Source organism: Hesperophylax consimilis, chromosome 1 (genome assembly GCF_061612785.1).
Source record: "Hesperophylax consimilis isolate HC1 chromosome 1, BYU_Hcon_1.0, whole genome shotgun sequence".
NCBI lineage: Eukaryota > Metazoa > Arthropoda > Insecta > Trichoptera > Limnephilidae > Hesperophylax > Hesperophylax consimilis.
In genome coordinates this window covers 15,171,054-15,193,641 of record NC_142836.1, presented here as the reverse complement: position 1 = coordinate 15,193,641, position 22,588 = coordinate 15,171,054, and the positions used below count along the sequence as shown (strand labels likewise).

At 34.8% G+C, this 22,588-nt stretch overlaps 3 protein-coding genes and 1 pseudogene across 4 annotated transcripts in view; 2 read left to right on the top strand and 2 right to left on the bottom strand.

The window, feature by feature from the left end:
• The window catches only part of TfIIEalpha (transcription factor IIEalpha), a 17,101-nt gene extending 5,492 nt beyond the window's left edge, over nucleotides 1-11,609 (bottom strand). Inside the window, exons 1-5 of the mRNA XM_089650691.1 lie at nucleotides 11,471-11,609; nucleotides 1,525-1,683; nucleotides 1,222-1,338; nucleotides 633-811; nucleotides 313-539 (exon numbers count right to left, since the gene is read on the bottom strand). Coding sequence (XP_089506817.1) covers nucleotides 313-539; nucleotides 633-811; nucleotides 1,222-1,338; nucleotides 1,525-1,648 — 647 coding nt within the window. The 5' untranslated portion in view covers nucleotides 1,649-1,683; nucleotides 11,471-11,609. The remainder of the gene's footprint in view (nucleotides 1-312; nucleotides 540-632; nucleotides 812-1,221; nucleotides 1,339-1,524; nucleotides 1,684-11,470) is intronic.
• Nucleotides 5,879-10,906, bottom strand: LOC149426347 (tyrosine-protein kinase transmembrane receptor Ror2-like). Its single transcript, XM_089636512.1, has one exon. The coding sequence runs from the start codon at nucleotides 10,900-10,902 to the stop codon at nucleotides 8,812-8,814; it is 2,091 nt and encodes a 696-aa protein (XP_089492638.1). The 5' UTR covers nucleotides 10,903-10,906; the 3' UTR covers nucleotides 5,879-8,811.
• LOC149426344 (rab-like protein 3) lies at nucleotides 11,319-22,588 on the top strand. Of its 2 annotated transcripts, none has more exons than XM_089650746.1 (6): nucleotides 11,319-11,522; nucleotides 11,883-12,092; nucleotides 17,822-17,964; nucleotides 18,323-18,456; nucleotides 19,161-19,215; nucleotides 21,325-22,588. In XM_089650746.1, exons 1-6 carry the CDS (start codon nucleotides 11,477-11,479, stop codon nucleotides 21,475-21,477), a joined length of 741 nt encoding a protein of 246 aa, XP_089506872.1. In that variant the 5' UTR covers nucleotides 11,319-11,476; the 3' UTR covers nucleotides 21,478-22,588. The 2 variants fall into 2 exon arrangements, with proteins under 2 accessions (XP_089506872.1, XP_089506877.1); XM_089650751.1 differs by lacking the exon at nucleotides 11,319-11,522 and adding an exon at nucleotides 11,588-11,701.
• On the top strand, nucleotides 19,700-20,402 carry LOC149426345 (protein GVQW3-like; annotated as a pseudogene).

Genomic DNA, 22,588 nt, shown 5'->3' with positions numbered 1-22,588 from the left:
TGAAATATAAGAATTACATATGTATTTTAGAATGTTACATACATCACAACCGAAATTGTTACGCACCTCAAAACTGAAATCATATTGTTTGGCATCATGTAATAATAAGTTAATACATTTGAAGTCGTAGTGAGATATAATCTTAGTCATAAACGAAATGAAGGGAAAAAGTTATAAAAAAAAAACTTTACAATAAAGTCGTCATCCCACAGAATTGGTATCGGTAACCGATTAGACTTACGACTACATCTAAGTGAAAAAAATAAATTACAAATGTCAAAAAAAGGGGTTTGTCGGTAAAAGTGTACTAACCCTCGTATGGTGTTTATATCGGTAGGTTCGGGCTCGAGGATCTCTGGCGACAGTTTGATGCCCTCCACTTCGCGCAGCAATATGTAGAGGGGCTCGAGTTGTTCATTGTATTTGGCTAGAAGTAATCGTGAATCCTTTTTGGGAAGAGCTGATTGGTCTTCCTCTACCACCGAGTTGCAGAATGTGCAGTGGAACTCTTGCGACATGAAGTCGAATAGCTGATCAGCCTAAGGAATGATTACAAATAAAATAGTATTAGTCATTTTGATTTTGTTGTTACATAATATGTAAAGCATTTACATATGTCAATGTTCTTGTACCTCTAAATCTGTGAATGTTTTACAACAGCCAGGGCATTTGAAACTGGCGCGGCTGGTTGCATCCCTTTCCTCAGTTTCCATTCGTTTTCTCATTAGATCTAATTTGTACTTGACCACATTAACAAATGTCTTATAATTAATGAAATAGTAATTAACTTTTTGAGCTTTGCCATCAGGACCTAAAAAAGAGCATCGAAATTAATGGCCTCACAGGAAAATACTACAAACTACAGTTAATACATGTGATTGTTTCATGTTTCCCAACTCGGCAAGGATGAAGCATCCACTCCATAATGAAAGATTATTCCAGAAATTAGTCCCATTTAGAAGCAGTAATGTTCAGCTTTGAGAATTTTATGGCTGATGAGAGATAGCATTCTTAGATGGCGCTTTAACAAACACTAGATAAAAATGCGCAAAAGAGGGAATGAAGTTTACGTTTTGAGTATAGGTACACGAGGATTAATTCCTGGATGAGTTGAATGAGGAAATAGTTTTTCTTGCATAGTTTAAGGTAGTTTGGCAATGCTATTTTGACACCAGTGGTAAAAAAATCATTATCAAAGAAAACATGATGTTTATATTTTACCTGTTTCCATTTTCAACCGAACTTGAATAAATTTATCATTGCGAAGAGTGGATATTCGAGCTCTTAGCATTTTACGTTCAAATTTCAGCAGCTCGCAAATATCATCTTCCTTCATACCTAAAATCAAGCGTGTAATTCCTTTAAAAGTGGTGTTGATATTAAAAAACAAATATATAATACTTACCAAAATACATTATGATTGTACTATGTCTATTTGTTTTATGTTATTTAAATAAAATGGCTAAACCTACAAACTGTTCAATCGAAATTGGCTGAACTGGAATAATTTTTAATAATACTTACAAGGGTTTCGTACAAGCATGTCAACAATGAGAGCATCGTCAATGCAATAAAAGCCCCGGACCACAAGTCTTGCCAATTGCTTCAAACTACTCGGAACCTCAGTGACGAGCCTCTCTTCAGACATTGTATGGAGTTTTTTTTCTATTGTTGGTCAAAAAACTGCAAATAATAACACTTGTTCAGTAAAAAAACATACAAGGGGACTACAAAAATTTTGTGGGAATAATAAATTAGTGCTTTTCGTGCAAAATTTAAAAAAATCATGGTTTTGTAAGAAAAAAATAAAAATTATTATGCATGTCAACAGAAATCAAATCTACATCATTTGAACTATTCTTTTACCATACAGGCCATAAATACAATCATCAAATCCGGTTAAAGCAAAGGTTATACAAAAGATTTAGGGACCAAGCCATACCCACGTAGGAAAGAAGGGAGAGGAGGTGGCACAAGGACAACTCATCCGGGCATAGTGAGCGTGGCTAACTAGGTCAGTATTATCTAATATCTAAGAGCTCAGTTTGAGCCTGTCTTAAAAGTGTTGGGCGCCAATATATCCATGAGGATATTTCTCAAAAATCTTTTCGCTGAATATAACAACTAGCTATTCTAGGGAAACTACTTATGGTAGATCATCCAGTATTTTTATACATAATAGCTGACGTGTACCCGGCGTTGCTTTGGTTGTGAATTCTAGTGTACCTGGGAGTGGGGTGCATTTTAAACGTGGTAATAATAATAATAATAATAAAGTATTTATTCCGGTATGTGGGGAGGTTAGTGCAGTCCCACACTTTCCATATAGAGATACAGCAAAATATATAATCAAAAACAAAAAGATAGAACAGAAAAACAAAGAAAAGAAAACAAAAGAAATTGAAAATAAAATAGAATAGAATAAAATGATAAAATAATAGAAAGTTGAAGCCTTTAGGGAGCCGTGACTATATTAGGCGCTAGTATTTTTCTCCAGTGTGCGTCAATGCTGGAGGATGGAGTGAGACGGGCTTCCATAGTGAGGATATTTCCAGAGCTTCTTATCCTTTCCCTCATTCCTGCCACCCTGGATCTAATAAGGGCTGCATATCCAGGAACTCGCCCCTTCATGAACATACGGGAAGCGCATACATAAGTATTTGTTTCACTTGATTGTGCCATGTACTCCTCGGATGTCCTCAACTTTTTCAACCATTCTCTTCCAAGTCATACATTGTCCTCACACCTCTTTCTTCATTTTACCACAAATAATTATTTTATTCCTGTCTTTTCTACCATGTAAAGTCTAAAAGTTAAACATCTATCTATTTATGTAAAGAAGAGTGTTCTGGTGAGGCCTTGTTTTTTATGAAAATCTTCAGTTTTTTCTGCGATTGATGAAATTTGGCACACTTGACATTCAAAACAAGAGGAAAGTCACTGTTTACTCAAGATTCCTAAATTTCTAAAAACCTTTACCATCTCCTTTTCGCACCCCTTGGTACATAGTGATGAAATTTTGCACTTGACTTTCAAAATAAGAGGATCGTTCCTGCCATACCTGAATTCTCTCTCATGAAGAAAAACTCTGAATGAAGACCAGGCTATGCCGGGGACATAAAACGTTCTTCGACTTTCTTGACGAAATTTCAGACCAAAAGCACTAAGCTCAACAAAACTCGAAAATCAAAGCTCAAAGCCCTAAGCACAAAGCTCGAATTCCAAAGTTCAAAATTCGAGGCTCAAAGCGCAAAATAAAATTTCAAAACTCAAAGCAAAAGCTTCAAGTGCTTAGCTCAAAGCTTGAAACTCAAGTCCCAAAGATCAAAGCTCGAAGCTCTAACTCAAACCTCAAAGCTTAAAGTTCGAGACTCAAAGATAGAAACTCAAAGCTCATAACTCAAACTTCGAATTCAAATATCAAAGCTCAAAGAGCAGGCTTAATTAAACTCGAAGCTCAAAGCTCGAATTCAAATATAAAAGCTCAAAGCACAAAAACTAAGCCCTAAGCACAAAACTCAAAGCTCATATTCAAAGCTCGAAGCTCAAAGCTTAATGCCCAAAGCTCATAGCTAAAAGGTAAAAATAAAAAATCAAAGCTCAAAACCCAAAGCTAGAAGCTCAAAGCTCATATTCAGAGTTTTTAGATCAAACCTCAAAGCCCAACACTCAAAACTCGAAGCTCAGAGACGAAACTCAAACCTTAAAGCTTGAAACTCAAAGCCTAAGGGTACAAATAAAATATCAAAGCTCAAAGCCTAAGGCACAAAGCTCAAAGCTAGAAATTCAAGCACAGAGCTTGAAATCAAATATACTGATATTTTCTATGTTAGAAACTCAAGCTCAGAGCTTAAAGCCCAATGCTCAAAGCACTTAGCAAAAAGCTCTGAGCTTGAAGCTCAGAGCTTAAAGCCCAAAGCTCGAAATCAAATCCCTAAACACAAAACTTGTAGCTTAAAGCTCAAAACTCGAAGATCAAAGCTTAAAGCTCGAAGCTCAAAGCTCAAAGGTTCAAATCAAATATCAAAGTTCAAAACACGAAACTCAAGTGCCAAAGATCAAAGTTCGAAGCTCGAAGCGCAAAGCTCTATGCTCAAAGCAAAACAAAACAGCAACCAAAGTCATCACCCTGAGAGAAAATCCGTTAATTGGGGAGCGTTTTCTCACTTTCTCAACACAGTTTTTTATTTATTCTCATTCTCTATGTAGTAGGGGTCTACGAAATGGCCAATACAGATTTTCAAAAATCAATTTATTTAACTACTTATATATAATAGAAATTGATAAATGTTCACAAAGTGTAATATCTACGAACCTATATTTATATGAAAGTGAAATAAATAGGTAGATATATAATGTGAAAGAGCTATTATTATAAATAAAATAAATACAAACATATTTTTAGATTCAGATGTTTCTCAGAACTCAAAAAATTCATCAAATATCAAAGTTAATGTAATGTAAAATACGTAACAATGTGAAAAGAGTGGTCCATAATGGAATAATAACAGAACTTGCATAGAAATTTTACCATATCGTCGCTCTAGTTCGTTTTTGTCCAACAGACCATTTTTGACGAAATTGAGTTAAGTATTCAGTTGTTCTTAGAAAGCATTTATTTATACGATATAAGTGAAAAAAAAATTAAAAAAACATTTTCAAAGTGTTTTCAAGACGCAGTTTGTCTTAAGACCACCAAAATTAAACAACATGCCGAGCGTGTTTATCCAACACTTTGTCCTACTCCGAATTAAAAACGTGTTTTCTGGGTTATTTTAAACATTTGGAACGAATTTTACTTAAAAATAATCATTCCTATCACTTTAAATCATTTTAGTAAGCTTAGAATTGAGCTAATTTCATTGTATATGCGTTTTTCATAAAAAAACTTTGAAGTGCTATTTTTCCCGATTTACGTTTTGGTCTGTTGAAAAAAAACGAACTAGAGCGACGATATGTACTTAAGATTAACTTTGAAATTTGTCAAATTCCGTGAAACAACTGACCCATAGTGTTGTAAAACGCCAGGCTTGTAACATATAATCAAATAAATAAAACCTCGTTTCTTTTCATTATTAAATCAAATAAAACACTTTGTTTATTAACCACGACTTTATTATTATTACATCTACCGGTTTCGCTACGGTCGAGCTTCATCAGGATGTGAAATATAACTTCACATATATCATAACATCACGTTATATTTCACATCCTGATGAAGCTCGACCGTATCGAAACCGGTAGATGTAATAATAATAAAGTCGTGGTTAATAAACAAAGTGTTTTATTTGATTTAATATAAAATGTCTAACCACAAAGTGATTGCTTCCTACGAAAAAAAAAAAAAAAAAAAAAAAAAAAAAAATCGTTTCTTTTCTTTGTTGAATGTCCCATGTTTTATTTGAAGTTGAAATTATAATTATTTTTAATTGGCGCCATCTATTGCTAATTCAACAATTGTACCAATAGATTAATGGGTGTTTCATTTGAAATTTGCCCTCCCACCCCAGACTTCCATTACCGAAGTTGGCGACAAGTGGGTCGGGAATAAGCCGACGTAGCTCAGTGGTCCAGAGCACCTGACCGGACATCAGAAGGTGCGGGTTCAATTCCCATCAGCGGCATTTATTTTTACTCAGGAGATATTATATATCAATTTGTATGGATATTTCAAGCGAGTGATTAATGCTTATATTCATTTTTGTTATCAGTCCAGGTGATCACATATATGTAGAGGTGCAATGATAAACAATGATTTATTCAACTGTTTCTGGCTTTGACATTATTTGGGAAAGAGGGGATTGTGACGTAAGAAAAAACATCGAGCTATTTATAAAATATCAAATATATTATAAAAAATTATCTTTAGATAGACATGTACTTAAATTTATGACTTAGAAATAAGGAAAAAATAATTAAGATTAATTCAAACTCGATTCACAATTTTATAAACAATTATTATTATAAATACGTATTGATAGTAATTAACCCAACAAAATTTTTACACATTGCCAAACTCAATAGAAGGCAAGAAATAATTTCAAAGAAAATAATTGACTTTTCTACACAATCTTTTGTGATAAATTTGAATAACTACAATGGAGGTAATTGAATAAAGCATCAGACAATCATAATTTAGGATAGGGATAAATATCAAAAGATTTCATTGCTTAAATTCAAACGCCACCATCTAAACACTTTAATGGTTCTCATCTTTATGCGGTTATTTATTTTCTTTCCTTTCACCTACACAATTAATCCGATATTCATTTTTCAATTTTTTTTGTATTGCATGTCTTTTGATATTTGTTCCTTGACTAATTTTCTATTGAATGAATCACAGTTGAAGTAAAACAGAATGAGAAATCTTTCTCAGAAAGTTAATCAAAATGAAGTTGACCAGCAATTTACTTCGGGGGAGTTAATATTCGACCCATATCTTTCTGTGACCTAAATAGAATGAATTGGTTTGCTTTCATGCTTTGACCGAAGTGTTAGTATTTTCGTTTAAGAATTAAGCTTGTTTTCTTCGCCAAGTTGATGTGCTCTTTATGTTTCTAAATCTATAACAAAGTCATTGCTGTCTTCTTGTTAGTCGGATAAGTATTAGAAGTGAATTAAATGGGATCTTTTGTCTTACAAAATTTGAGCTTTTAAAAAATGGTAGTATTGAAACATGTGTAACAGGCAGGCATGACACACAATTGAACATGTTCGAAGGAATGTTTTTGAGCTCGTAAACTTGCGCATGATAAATTGACTTAAAACTACAAGGAATATGATAAAATTCATTCATCGCTCTTGATACGAATAAAGAATATTACAAAATATAAATGTAAGTAAAGAACATTACAAAATATTGCTGAATGATATTTTTCACAAACCTATATTATTTGGATTTGCTTTGCAGCATAATTTATTTTGATAAATTTTCAATAAATTAGTAACATTTTAGGTATTTACTTATAAGATTAAACATTCATAATGTTAATGAATGAAATAAGATCTGATAGATAATCTAACATATTTATCTTGAATAAATTAGGTTTTAAAATTACCTGAATGTACAAGCAAATTATTTAAAGAGCGCACTTTTGAACAGTATCGCGAGCATGCGTCAAACTGGTACAAACTAATTTGGAACACCCACCTGCATCTCCCTCTTACCCCGCAGTTGTAATATGATATAGTACACCACCAAACAAGCAAGAATAACTTTTTTCTGATTTATCTGCAAAAGGCGTTGGCTTAAAAAAAAAATTGCTCTTTCTGCACAAATAATAATAAATTTTCGGCTATTTTGAGCAATTAATTTCCTATTTTGCAGTCATAAAGAATATTAGTGAAATTAAACAATAATTCAGGGCAACAGTGGACACAAGTGGGAAAGCACTGACATTAAAAGTATAAATGCGGTTTTAATTACCCACCGACACAGACTCATTGACAATAATAATTATCATAAAGACTACAAAGGGAGAACGATCACACTAGCATTAAAGATATTTACGAGTTATATTATATATTAAAGTAGTCCCAGAAAGGGGTCGTAGATATGTCATCGACGAAAAATCTTCCTTCTCACACTTTTTGTAAGAAAACAAACTAGAACGATGACATTGCATACAACCTCTCTCTGGGACTATTATAATTTGGTCATTCAAGATACATGTCTAGCTAATTATTTAAGGAAATAGAAAAAAAATAAGCACTCTTGGTCTTATTTAATCTTAATTATTTCAAATATAGTTTTTGATGAGTTTGATCGTTTTTCCTAAGTAGTATACGTAATAGTACACTTTTTCATGTATAAATTACGTCATTCATAACAAAATCAATGGGTTGAGTCACGATTTTCCGTGTAGGTAGTAGTCATGGTTAGCCAGTCAATGGGTTAGGGGAATTTATCCATTTATTTAGTGAAAAACACTAGTAAACAACGTTGAGAAGATTTAAAAAATAAAGTTGATAACATCTAATTAGCTTAGAAAAACTTTTACAAGAAGATTACACAATACCTTATAAATACACAGATTAATAAATAAAACACTCAGTAGGTATATTTTCAGTCTCTTTCATGTCGGTCAACAGTAAAAAGATCCGTTTCACATTATATACAATATTTACATAGACCTATTAGCAAATAATATAAACTAATATCATACAGTTCAATGAATTTAGGAAAGCGCAAAATCTAAGATGGTTCAAATGTGTCGGATTCAAACCAAAAAGTGTGTTATTTGAAGCCTTTTTTTGGCAAGCATTTTTCGTGAGGAAAATGGCAAGTTAAAACAAAAGAATTTTTATAATTTGAACCCATCGATTGGCGTATTAATATTTGTTTTAATGAGTTACCTAAAATACAAATAATACAATTTACACCCTATTGGAGCATTGTTTATTTAAGTCATCCAAGCAGTGGGGGCGATCCTGCATTAGCAGCAGAGTGAGGTACAGTAGGCAAATGGATATATCCTAATTTGGCGACAGGAACGCTGATGGGTTCATTAGACATATTTCAGTAAGAACTAAAAAAAAAACTGTAGGTAGAAAATACATTTGAGTGAAAGATACACTATTGAAGTGACTACTGATACATATAGTTTTTGGCTTAATTTCGTACCTAGTGTTTAATTATTGTTTTTTTTTTTTAATATCACAACTGAATTGTACATTTTAGCAAATACATCATGTATCAAGTATTTAATAATGGGAAAAAACTGTTACGTACATACTGTAAATTGACAAATAAAATCATAAGTCCTTATAATCCTAAAAATAAATTATTTGAGGTTGTGGTTAATTTGAAATTTATCGAAAAACACCGGAGTAGGAAACATGAGTCCGTTCTATTTCTAGTTGAACTTTGTCTAAACCTTGCTGCAAGTCCCGGAAGTTGGGGCGGTTTGAGGGCTGGTGGTGCCAGCACTGGCGCATGAGCTCGTACACACAGCGAGGAGTGTTGTCCGGGCACGCCAGCATGTTGCCGTCCTTCAGGAAGCGGACCACCTCCTCGTGGGTCATGCCGAAGTAGGGCTGCAGAGCGAAGGAGAATATTTCCCACAGGCAGACCCCGTACGCCCATACATCTGACTCTAGAGTGTACTTGTTGTACAGAATACTCTCCAGAGGCATCCACCGCACGGGGATGGCATCATGCTCATCTCCTTTGTAATAGTCCTGCAGATATATTTTATGTGAAAGACCAAAATCTGCAATCTTTACAACCATGTCATCATTAATCAGGCAGTTCCTAGTGGCCAAGTCTCTGTGCACAAACTTCCGATCTGACAAATACACCATTCCACAAGCTATTTGTCGAGCTATGTGCAACAAGTCCACGTGAGAGAGCTGCATACATTTTAAGAGTTTGGTGTCTTCCCTAGGCTCCACCACAGGCACAGAATACCCTTCAGTAGTGCTACTGGCTCGAAGGAATTCATTCAAATCCCCGCGACCCATGTATTCAAACAACAAACACATAGGCTTCCCGATTGCGCAGACTCCCAGAAGCTTGACTATATTGGGGTGATCAAACTCAGCCAGGAGACAGGCTTCTCTTTCAAAGTCAACTTGTAAGTCTTGAGAAGCTTCGTCTTTGAGCATCTTTACAGCAACCAGGGTAAATTCTTCTTCTGCCAAAAGGCCAGGTGCCTTAGCTTGAAATACCCTGCCAAAAGCTCCTTGGCCCAAATCACGAATATAAATAATATTATTTCTAGGAAACTCCAGTTTCTCCAGCTTGGGGTTGAGCTGGGCACCCGTGCTGTGGTAGGCCATATTGCTGGGTAACTTATCCAAGTCAATCCCAGCATCAGTTCTTCGTACAGCCGACAAGTTGACAGAATAGCGAGTTTTTACCATGTAATGGCAGAACAAGGCTACCAGCAGCACCAACAAGATTACTCCTAGCCCGGCAAAGGAAGCCACCAGAATAAAAAGCGGTGTAAAGAATGTTTCCATTTGAATTTTACGTCCCTCGCCATCGCCAGAAATATCGGAAGAATTACCACAAGGGGGAATATCGCAGAATTGCCACCTGACGTTGGGATCTAGTGTATAGCACCACGGCTTTGCTACTTCTCCTCCAGCATTGCGGCAATGATTGATGGAGTTTTGAACTTCTGGGAACACTAGTGGAGGTTTGAGATGTTGGTGGGGTGTCTGGGTTTCCCAGCGTTGACAGGCCAACCCAGACTGGGTGACATTCACAGTGCCTTGGTAGAACCTTCCATTTCCAATAATACAGTCTGTTGTTATCTCGTCTGTCTTCATCTCGGTAAGTCCGATGTAAGAACAGGTCTGTTGTTTTTTGCCTTTGCCAGCATATCTAGGCAGCGTGTCACAATCAGGTAAACTGAAATGTCCCTTTGATTTGAAATAAACTCCCCTGTGTTTCTTATCTTCTATAAGAGCCCAATCATTATAACAAAATTGCATTTTCACGGCGATGCAATCCTCGTAACACAAACTTAAGCCTACTGCGAGACCTTTCTCGATGGAACATTTAGGGAAAGCGTAGGTACACAGCATTTTCTCCGCCGCACTTCGACAAGGCTCTCCAAGTCCAGATATCATTTCTTTCCACAGGCCGGCTGTAATTTTTTCATTTTCAAATCCGCCTATCATCTCGTCTTGGGCACTAAACCATACGGAACCATTGACATAATCTCCGCAAGTATTTCCTCTATAAAGAGAACAATATCCACTGGGCGGTGTCAACTCCACTTCTTCACTAGCAGACACCAAAATCCAAGAGGATATATAAATAAATAAAACAAACATTTTCGAATAAGACCGCGGTGACAGCATTATGGAAAAGTATTCACCGAATATCCATATCATAAAAATTCGCCATCGCTTAGTAAAATGTACGAATTCACAAAACAAAGTATCAGCCATTTAAAAACCATATCGATATTGATTTCGAAGTGTTGCTACATTGAAATATGTCGCAAGTTGTAAGGTAGGCTTCAAAACAAAAACAGCTATACCTGCTAATCATGAATGTATAACTATATATTATTATAATATGCCAACAAATTAAATGAAACAAGTTAATTTATCGTTCAAAGAAAAGAACCAAACAAAGCACGAGTATAAAACAAAAATAAACAATTAAAAAACGTAATTTCAACGGTAAAATATGGGGAAACAACAATTTTGCTGGCAGCACCGCACGTGTAAAAAGAAAACATTTTTTGTGTATTATTCAAAATTCTCCCACACTGTGGCGTTTAAAACACAGTTCTACAGTTAACGGGTATTTAATTATTGCAAAAATATAAAACAAGTTTATTTCAATATAAAGCACATTCTAAATAAACATTTGTTTGTTTTTCAAAATTATTTTGTATACCAACATAAGGGAATATAAAAGAACAGTGCGTGTTTGAGTTCGTCGCAGCGGAGCTGTTTGACGTGATTAGGATGAACATAGCCGATTAAAATATAAGAAAAAAGTATTTACCATGTGATGGCTGCTATAGATAAAGTGAGAGTGATTGTTGTGGGAGATTCTGGTACATATTTTGTTGTTTTAGTAAAGTTACTGCGGATGATTAGTTATATTCTTGCTGTTTCTTTTAAGAGATCGACAACGCAACCACACTAGCCGCCACCATTGACAGATAGGCAGGTTGGCCAACCTAACTTTCGATAAACAACGAAATTGACAGAAAATTTATGACTCAAAAGAAAAGTAAATAATAATAATATCTCATTATAAAAGGGATGCAAACATTATATGATGGTTCACCGACCGCAGACAAAAATATGCAAAATAAGTTTTATAAAAATAATACTTGAACATGATAATCCCTGTACAAAAAAATGTGTCAAATTATATGTCAGTGTTTTAGATTAACCTTCACATATTTCAGGTGTCGGGAAAACTTCTTTGACCCATCTTATAACTCAGAATGAGCCTTTGACTTCACCTGGCTGGACCATTGGATGTTCTGTTGAAGTAAAACTGCACAAATATAAGGAAGGCACTCCGGCGCAGAAAACTTACTTTCTGGAGTTATGGGACGTGGGGGGATTCAGCAACCACAGAAATGCCAGAGGGGTGTTCTACCAGCCAACTCACGGTAAAAGAATTACATACCATATGATTTATTTTTATTTTTTATTAATGACTATAGATACATATTATAATATATTATACATAAACATCATCATCACATTTCTTGATTTCCTCATCTTCATTTTTTCCAAACCTTCATGTTTGTAGACCTTATTTGTTAACTTTATGCATTTTTTTTTAATAATGTATATTACAGATTTATGTAATCATATTACAGTACCTACACTTGAAATAAATTACATAACTTAAAAATAAATACGTGGAAAACCATACACAGCGAAATTGATAGACTTGCCCTTACATGAAATCGCAGGCATTGGCAAGTTGGAGGCAAACCATGCGACCATATTTTTGGTACCAGAAAGGTTTGAGAATGCTTTCAATAAACTAAGACGTCAGACGTATATTGACCGCTGAAGAGCGCACATTGAAATAACTAGTCCCTGCGCAGAAAAGTAACCCTGAGCCAAATGTCGCTTGGAGCGAGTAAAATTTTTGAGCCCCTTGTCAAAACCAGTAGACGCCTAGGTAGGTGATCACTGTAATCAATAATGTTGTATTTTTGTGTAGCGCGTTTGTACGGTTACGTGTTGGGTATTATCGGCACCTTGGCATTTCGGCGCCCGGAGTGAACTGCTCCAATTGCGTCCGCATAGGGCCGGCCTTGGAAAAGGCTTGCAGTGCAGTCCATTTTGGGCCTTTTTTCTGTGCAGGGTCTGACGCTCGTTTTTAAACGAACCGCCTGGCGTAGCTATGCTAAAAATGATTGAGGTGGGTAAATTATAATACATTATTTGTAAGTGACAAACTAAATAGTGTAACAAACTATTCAATTTTGGAAACAAGCCCGAAATTTTGTTTACTCGATTTGGGATTTATAGTTAAGTTATTTACACAGCGAGCAATTTGCGGGCCATTGTAAAAAGGACTAGTAATTCGTAAGCAGACTTTATTTTCGAGGGCGAAAAAGGGATATTATACAATGCGAGTTGCTTGTGTATATGTGTTTATCAGTATTGTCACATAGTTTGACCTTGAGTGACGTGCATTTTGTGCACGGCTGCTCAAGTTTTAACAAATCATGGACGTGCTAAAATTAATCAAAAACATAAAAAGTGACCTAAAAAATATAACTACCGTAAAAGATTCGAAAGTGCGAAATAACCTCGAATTAACCATAAACCTATTAGAAGAAACCTGGAAACAAGAGAGAAACAATTTCCAGGAACAAATAATAGATCTTCAAAAAAAAGAACGAACGGTACAAATCGAAGAACCCAAATATGCCGTTATGATTGCTGCAGAAGGCAAAGAAACATCTGAGGACATAAAGAAAATTATTACTAAAACAATCAAAGCACCTAACCTAGGAATTGGTATAAATGGGATCAAAAAAGCATCAAACAATAAAATAATTATGACTTGCTCGAAAAAAGAAGACTCAGACAAACTAAACACGGAAATAAATAAAAATAAAAACGGAATATCTGCTACAGAATTAAAAAAGAAGAGACCGTGCATGGTCATTAAAGGTGTGGGAGGGGAGTATAGTGAAGATAATTTTCTTAACGACTTTTTGTTGCAAAACAATGAACTAAGTGATGCCCCAAATGATTCAATTAAAGTAACTAAAATATTAAAAAACAAGAAAAGTGACCAACTGCGCAATGTAATAATAGAAACAACAGGCCAAATCCGAAAGATATTACTTGATAAACAAAGGGTCAATATTGGTTTTGTCCGAGCGCACATAGAAGATTGCAATCCCTTAATGCAATGTTACCACTGCCTTGGTTTCGGACATACATCACTAAAATGCCTGAACAAAATGAATAAGCCTAGATGCATACACTGTGCAAAAAACCACAAATTTAGTGAATGCGAAAAAACCAAAGATATAGTCAAATGCTACAACTGCGACAAAAACAACAACTTATTCGGAACAAAAAACAATACTGAACACAGTGCGAATAGCGAAAAATGTACTTACCGAAAACGAATGGTTATCATAGCACAACAGAGAATCGATTATGAATAAGTGATGGATGATTTTCTAGGCGAGGAAATTGACAAATTAACAGATGTTTCACAGCACATTAGCGAAGATTCACAACATTGTAGAGATCTGTTAAAAAAAGTCCCAAGTGCTTTCATTGTTCTGCACCAAAACATCCGAAGTTTAAAAAAAAACCTAGATGAGTTTGTAGTAACACTAAACCTTCTTGAAACATTACCGGACCTCATTGTTTTAACAGAAGCGCACTTAAATATAAATAACGCTGACACACTGTACAGTATTCCGAATTACACATACTTTTCGTCAACTACCTATATTAACTCTTTGCACGCGGCCGTATCAACTGTTGTTACGGCAAAAAGTCCATACTCACACGCGGCTGTATCAACAGTTGATACGGAAACTTTGACGGCCGATATTCCAGCGCTCTTTTGTTATAAATGTATTTCTTGCTCACTTGGACATTTGTAGAACTATCGCGATGCTGACATCTACAAGAATTTCTCAAAAATAAAATTGTATTTCATAATAAAAGATCGATAATCAAGTGCGCCTCTTCGCGCCTTTTAGTCCTTTAGTTTACATTTTTGTCAACGGATGTCGCTAGTACTAGTATGTCGTTCACAACTTTTCATAACTAAAAATGATAAGTGATCATGGTGTCCCACTTGTGTCTATCAACGCAGTGGCCTAAGTATACATACGCCGAGAGTGGTTTATTTATGACGCCGAGTCAATGGCGGGACCACATTCAAAACATACGGTACGTCTTTGTATGAAATTTTATGTTTTTGTTTTTATAAACATCTAAGAGTGTTGACACACAGGGATTTGTTTTCATATTGTGGAGAATATTCAGTTCTGTCTACATAGTCCAATAAATCATGCCAGAATGCTATAATTTGACATTTAATTGCGTGCATAGGTATTTGAAAATATGTACCGCGTACGGGTATAGATAAAACGGAGCAAATTAACGCGTTCAAAAGGTTAATAAAACAGGTGGTATAGCGGTGTTCATTCTAAATAAATATAACAATGTCTCTATCACAGAAATTAAAATGCAATTAGCAAACTATTTTTTTTACGTAAACGTCACACAGGAGGCCTTGAGGAAAATAATTTTCCCTCAGGGTCTTTGTCATCTTTGGGGATGCTGTGTGGAGGGTCATTTTTAAGAAAAGGAAGAAGAAGTTCTAGGAAGGAAAAAGGTATGAGGGATAGGTAGGAATCTAGGGATCAGTGTGTCCAGGAGTGACGGACATATGAATATATCCCTTCCGCTGCGACGCACCCTCAACACACCTCACCCGATGAACCTGGGCGCCCTTGCTAAATCACCAAACCTAGTGAACCACTTGGGGTGGACATATGGTCGAGGTGTTTGTATCCAATAAATGGTTCCCAGGGTGGAGGTGCACAAACCCACCTCCCAAATACTGCACAAGAGTCCCAACTTCTCCCAACCGTCTGGAGCCAGTGAGACCTAGGCATCCTCAATTTGGGTATATTATATACATCACTAACTTAAGCATATATAATATCTCGTTATTAACATTTAATAAACAGTACTGAATTAATTTGGCTCTAAATGTGTTAAAATTTAAAATGAAAACATCAGCGACATCTATTAATCATTGCAAAGTCTATGAATTCTCTCCATGACAGAATTGAACCCAAAGTTATTGTTGTTAATATGTTCCATCTAGTATGCTTTGGAGGTGTTTGTAATGACAGCAAATTTTTAGCATCAGGGCTTCACTGCCCTTGAATTAACAATTTTATATAATAAAATAAATTAAATATTTTTCGCCTTTCAGATAATTTCGATAAATTGAGTTTACTTCATAAATTCACTTAATTGATTTTATTTATAGGAATACCAATTTTAAAATTTATAAAGTGTAAAAATTATTTAGAATTTTTTAATTTGTAAGCAATGAGAGTTAAAATGAGGAGACTAAATGCGTGAATTATATTCTACCTGACTTCTAACCAGAGATGTATATCCAAGCATTTGTAATCCTTTACTGGTAATAGTTTTAATATGATTCAAGAAGCGTAATTTGTTGTCAAAGATAACGCCTAGGTCATTGAATTCATAGACTCTTTTAAGATTGATATTATTAATTAAGTAGTCGAATAATAATTAGGTTTTGATCTGTGGAAACTGATTGGTATTTGTCTATATTTAGGTTTAGTTTATTTACAAGGCACCATTTATAAAGTTAATTTAAATTAATCTGCAGAGTCAAACTATCAGAAGAATTTTAAATCGATTTAGGGCCATCTGTTTCATGGCTTGCTCGAGTTAAAATAAGAATAAAAGTAATTGCTAAAGTTAAATTTCACCAAAATACATTTTTCAATCATTTTAACCCTGTTTTAAGTCACTTTTAACATTAGCCTTTACTTTCTGAAAACTGATAGTTACTCGTCATTTAGATAGTTCTGTTGGCGGAAAGGTACGTAATTGCGTGCTTCAACATTCCCTAAGATTATTAATCATGATTAATATAGCAGACAGAAAACCCTTTTCCACATTGACAAATGCAATACCAACTCCAATCAAAACGAATTTATGAACGGAACCTGCAATTGGTACAACAAAAAACTTATTACATATTCACTGCTAGATACTATCTTTACAGAAGTTCATTGTATCACATTTTAGGTGTTAATAGCACAAAATCATGACGATTAAATTAATTGTACCTTATTTTACCTTTAAATCGCTAATTTATTATTTTTAAAATTTTAGTTGCGCCACAACTTTCCCCCATCCCTTTCCTTCCCCATCCCGCTCCAACGCCAAAACCTGTTTCTCACTCTATCCATCATGTATACTTATAAACTCATATATTCTTGTATAATGCATTATATAGGATAGCAAATAATAACACGAAGCACAGTGTAAAAAACTAATCCTATGAAAAAAGTATATAGACGGCTGGCATAGTCCAGTGGTAACGCATTGGACTGCCATTCCGAAGGTCGCGGGTTCGAACCCAGCGTGCGCAAATAAATTTTATTTGATTAATTTGTGTTATTTCACAATTAATTAATTAAAATAATATATAGTATATTTGCGGCACGTTCCAGAGTGGAAGATACTACCAGTATCGCCCTGGTGTAAGACCACCATTCAGAATTGAAACGTTGCTCCAAATGGCTTTAGCCGTGTTTAGTGACTAGATCTGAATAGCCAGGTACTTCCCCACCTTCCTCTTTCCCTTCCCCACTTACCTTCAGCCTCACAATATCCCCCAATTGGGGATGCCATAGTCTCACTGGCTCCAGACGGGAGCAGTTGGGACTCTTGTGAGGTATTCACTATAAAAAATAAAAAAAAAATATATATAACTATATAACCATGATGCTAAATTATTAAATTTATGGAAATTATTTACGCACCGATTTGTTTCGACGATAATGGCTGCCCAAAATTCAACTCCGTCTTGTCCTCTTCCAAATCCTGCAAAGTACTTCGTACTCCTGGGTTGCCGGTAAATGGAAAGCTGATGTTTGTAGACAAATTCCATGTCCATTCATCAGGATTGATAGTTTTTCGACGTTTTGCTGGAGGTATGGAAGCCGACGGGCTTACTTCACTCGTCAAAACGTCCAAAACTTCCACTTTCTCCTCAACTTGGGGTAAAATACTTTTTTATTTACATTACGTTTACGGTATTAAATGATTATTTTGTTTTCAACAGGTATGATTTTGGTCCATGATCTCACCAACCGGAAAAGCCAACAGAACCTACAGAAATGGCTGACGGAAGTACTAAATCGAGAGTCGGGAGGGAAATCATCCAATGTGGATGTCGATCCTGAACAATTTGTTGGAACTACTCAGGTAGGTGCCTGCATTATTTACATTTTTCTCTCTATTTGATTTTCTGCTAAATATCATTACCCCTATTCAATGTTCAAATTAATCCAATAATAAAAACAATAATACTATCTGAACCCTCTCAGGTTGATTCTTGTTAATGTTTACTTCTCATTTAAATTATTTTTGTACCTATTATCTTATAAATATGTAATACATTACAACCCCTCTGGTGTAGGGGTAAAAGCTTGAACTCGTGCACATCTTGAAATTTCAACATCTATTTCTGATATAATATTCAAACTTGGATGATTAAAATAAGTTCATATTATAAGTCATATCATTATAACAATCATAAAAACAATATCTAATTTATTTTTAGATTCCAATTTTGGTTATAGGAACCAAATGGGACTTGGCTGAAAAAAAACAGAGAGTCACTCAGTTAAGAATGGCGGGAAGTGTTGCAGAGCAATGCGGAGCAGATGAAATATTTGTAAATTGTCATCAGACAAGGTAATTTTATTGGCTGTAGTGTAAAATGTATTTTTCATTCAAATCTACAATTTTTTTCACAAAGTATCTGCTTTATATGAACAAATATTATATAATACTTATTCAATTCTTACAAAAGTACTTTGTAGCGCCCTTTTAATTATACGAAAATTAAATACTTTGTGTACCCCACTTTTAATTAATAATAATATAAAAATTTCAACTTTCCAAAAGTCGAAATTTTTAGGTATGCACTTGCTTCATTCTTATTCAAACACAAATCGTAAATATGAAATTAAGCACACACATCTTGGTTCATCCACATTCAAACATTACATCACACCACATTTTTACTCATTAGTTGCCTGCAATGGGCAAAAAGCAAAATTTGCTTCATCCACATTCAAATATATGTATTTTAATATATATGTGTAGGAACACACTTCTTGTATCATTCACTTTAAACACCAAAATGCATATTATATTTTTTTGTACATCAGTTATACAAATATTTTTAACTTATTTTAGTACTTACTTAGTTGCCTGCAATGGACAAAAAGCTATTAATTAAAAGTGATGTATACAAAGTATTTAATTTTTATATGAATATTATATAATATATTATTATAACATTAATATTATAGTAGGATTTAAAACAATAATTTATTATGAGTTATTATAATTTGTCTAGCAGTATTATAACACTATTTATTTTATTCTTACAGATCTTTAGCTCCTGGGAACACCAGTGCTGTGAAATTGACTAGATTTTTCGATAAGGTACTAAGGAAATTCTCATAATTATATAGGTATATCAATGAATGAATTTTTTCACCAAACATAGGTTATCTCTCATTTTACCACTACTTTATTAATTTATTGATTGAACATAGTTTCGTTTCCAATTTCACAAATCCACTTATTACATATTATTATTCAAGCAAGCCTTACTTTGACTACATGGCTAACATTGACTTGGCGGCTAACTTTGACTGAGTTATTATGGTACATAACTGCCTGAAGATAATTTAAAAAAAGAATTGTCTTGAGATGAGTGACGTTTCTTTGGACAAATTGTGTAATTCCTTATTTGAAATTTAAAAATTGTCACATCTAATGAACGGTTTATAATATAAATAGGTGGGTTTATAATTACCTACCTACGAGGGGGCGTCATTAAGTTCGCAGAGTGGGTAAGTAGGTGATTAGTGGGGGTGTCGCTGAATTAGGTACTAATTGAGCAACTCATTAGTATAAATACCGGGTTTTATCGTAATTAGGTCATTAGTCTTTGAGCTATCGTCGACCAAACAAGTCAATCAAGGGGAAAATTGTGAATATGGAGAAAATCGAGTTCCGCGCTGTTATAAAATTCCTTACCAAGCCAGGAAAATCAGTTCAGATCATACTGGAAGAGATATCATCCGTTTACGGGGACTCTTGTCCAAGGAAAACTATGGTTTACAAGTGGCATACCCTCTTTAAACAAGGCAGGGAGTCGCTTGAAGACGACCCACGGCCAGGAAGGCCTATCGAGGTGACCACTTCGGAAATTATTCAAAAAGTCGAAATATTAATAATAGAAGATGCCCAACTAAAGAAGAAACAGCTCGCAGAAATGGTTGGAGTAACAGATACAACCATTTTCAAAATTCTTCACGACCATCTTGGCATGACTAAAGTCAGCGCAAGATGGGTGCCGAGAATGCTCACGCCGCCTCAAAAACAACAGCGCGTTGAGTGTTCTCGTGCATTTTTGGACCTCTGTAGGGAATACAAAGATGGAGTGTTGGCTCAAATTGTTACTGGTGAGGAAACTTGGGTTCATCATTATGAACCCGAGTCTAAACAGGACTCTATGCAGTGGCACAAGAAAGGCACACCACCACCCAAGAAGTTTAAGGTGTCACAATCTGCTGGGAAAATCATGGCGACAGTCTATTGGGACTCAGAAGGAATCCTGTTGATCGATTACAAAGATAAATTTGTTTCCATAACCGGAGTTTACTACGCTTCAATTTTAGAGCAATTAAAGGAAGCCATCAAGGAGAAAAGAAGGGGAAAATTGACCAAAGGTGTCCTCCTTCTGCACGACAACACGCCTGTTTACAAGAGCCGTGTTGCGATGGCTGCCCTGCAGAAGAGGGGCTTTGAAATTTTGCCACATCTACCCTACAGTTCTGACCTGGCTCCCAGTGATTATTACCTTTTTCCAAACTTGAAAAAAGAATTTCGTGGGAATAAGTTTTCAAGTGATGAAGGAGTGAAGGATGCAGTTTTTTTGCGTATTTTTTAGACAAAGATAAATCTTTTTTTTTTGAGGGTATACATAAGTTAATTGAAAGATCCGAAAAATGTATTATAGTAGCTGGTGAACATATTGGAAAGGAAAAATAAATTTGGATTTTTATTTCCACTCCTTACCCCCCATTCCGCGAACTTAAAAACGTTCCCTCGTACTTATGATTTAATAAGAGAAAAATAGAAACATGTTTTTGCACGCGAGGTCTACTGTCCACAGAATCACTAGTTTTAATACCTTTTATGCCGTAATAATTTTTCTCAGTAAAGAGAAGATTATAATTTTGTATGTTCTAATGATAATCCATTGAATCAAAAGCCTTATCTTACAAACATAATAGTATATACATAGTTGTAAAGTTTTGAAAGATTTTGCAATACCGTTTAAATCAATGTCTAATCCACATAAAATCATTTATTTTTATTATTTATCACAAAGCTGTAAAGCCATTTTTTAAGGTTTGTCTCGCGCCATTCAATCAAAACTGAAGAAATAACTATGCCCGACATTTATTATACAACAGAAGTTTTATCTATTTTTTACCTGGAAAACAAAATTTGAAAAACTTCTTGTAATATTTTTTCCAGGTTATAGAGCATCGGTACCACTCCAGAGATGGAACAAGTCCATTCGTAGAGAAGAAGAAAATCACATCTCCTTACGTATCTCCTTATTCATCTCCCAATACTAGCAGCTACTCTTCACCTTTATTGAGCCCAAAATTCTATCATATGGACTAAAAGTTAAAAATTTAAGGTATTGATTGCAGTAAATTACTAACTTTCTGATGATTTACAATCGTTCATCTTTATTCTTTAAAATGTTTGTTAAAAAAATTTTGCTAAATTCATAAGTGATGGCTGATGCAACTGCCATGTATTTCCAAGAATTATTCCGTTTTGTATGTTTGAAATCGAATGATATTATGACAGATATATTATTATTCTACCATGAAAACCTTTGAAGTTATATTAGACGTAAGAGTTTAGAAAATACATATTCCGGTTAACCTTTTTCTCACATAATATAAGGTTCCCACGTAAGAAGTTTTATTTTTCAGTCCTTTGAAGAATGTAATAAAAACTGACCCAATATATCCCACATGTGAGATTTTTTCCACTTGCAAAGTTTTTTCCGGTTCCTTTGAAAATCTGTAAGAGTGCTTCACTGTACATACATTAAAAAAGTGTGCATGACATAATTTACTAAGTCATACATTTTCTTTTAAAATATAAGCATGCAGCTGGCTTTTCAGATTGTTTGTTTGCACATAATACGATATTTATGGTTTTAACCTTCAGCCTGCATTCGAATGTATGTAAAAATTTACATCCATGCGGAGCATTTTTTAAGCTAAACAATACATGCTAAACGCTTTCTAAAACTAATCTTTTGTTTTTAATATGAAACCGCACATGAGTCCCAACCGCTCCCAACCGTCAGGAGCCAGTGAGACTAATATCCCCCATTGGGGTATGTTTTGAGGCTGTAGGTAGTGGGGTGAGGAAGGGGATGGGAAAAGGAAGGTGGGAAAGTACCTGGCTATTCAGATCTGGTCACCAAACTCAGCCAAAGCCATTTTAAGCAAGCACCAGGATGATACTGAAAATATCCTCTGCTCTTTAAGGTGTTGCAAATATACTATGTATTATTTTAAGTAATTTGTGAAATAACATTGTTAATCAAATAAAATTTACTTATGCACTCCTGGATTTAAACCCGGGACCTCCAGCTTGCTAGTCGAGAGCCTCACCCCTCAACCACAGAAGTCGTCAATTAATTAAATATAATTTTATGTATTTAATAATTTTAAACATTCATTCAGCTGGGGATAAAAATTAAAATTATTAT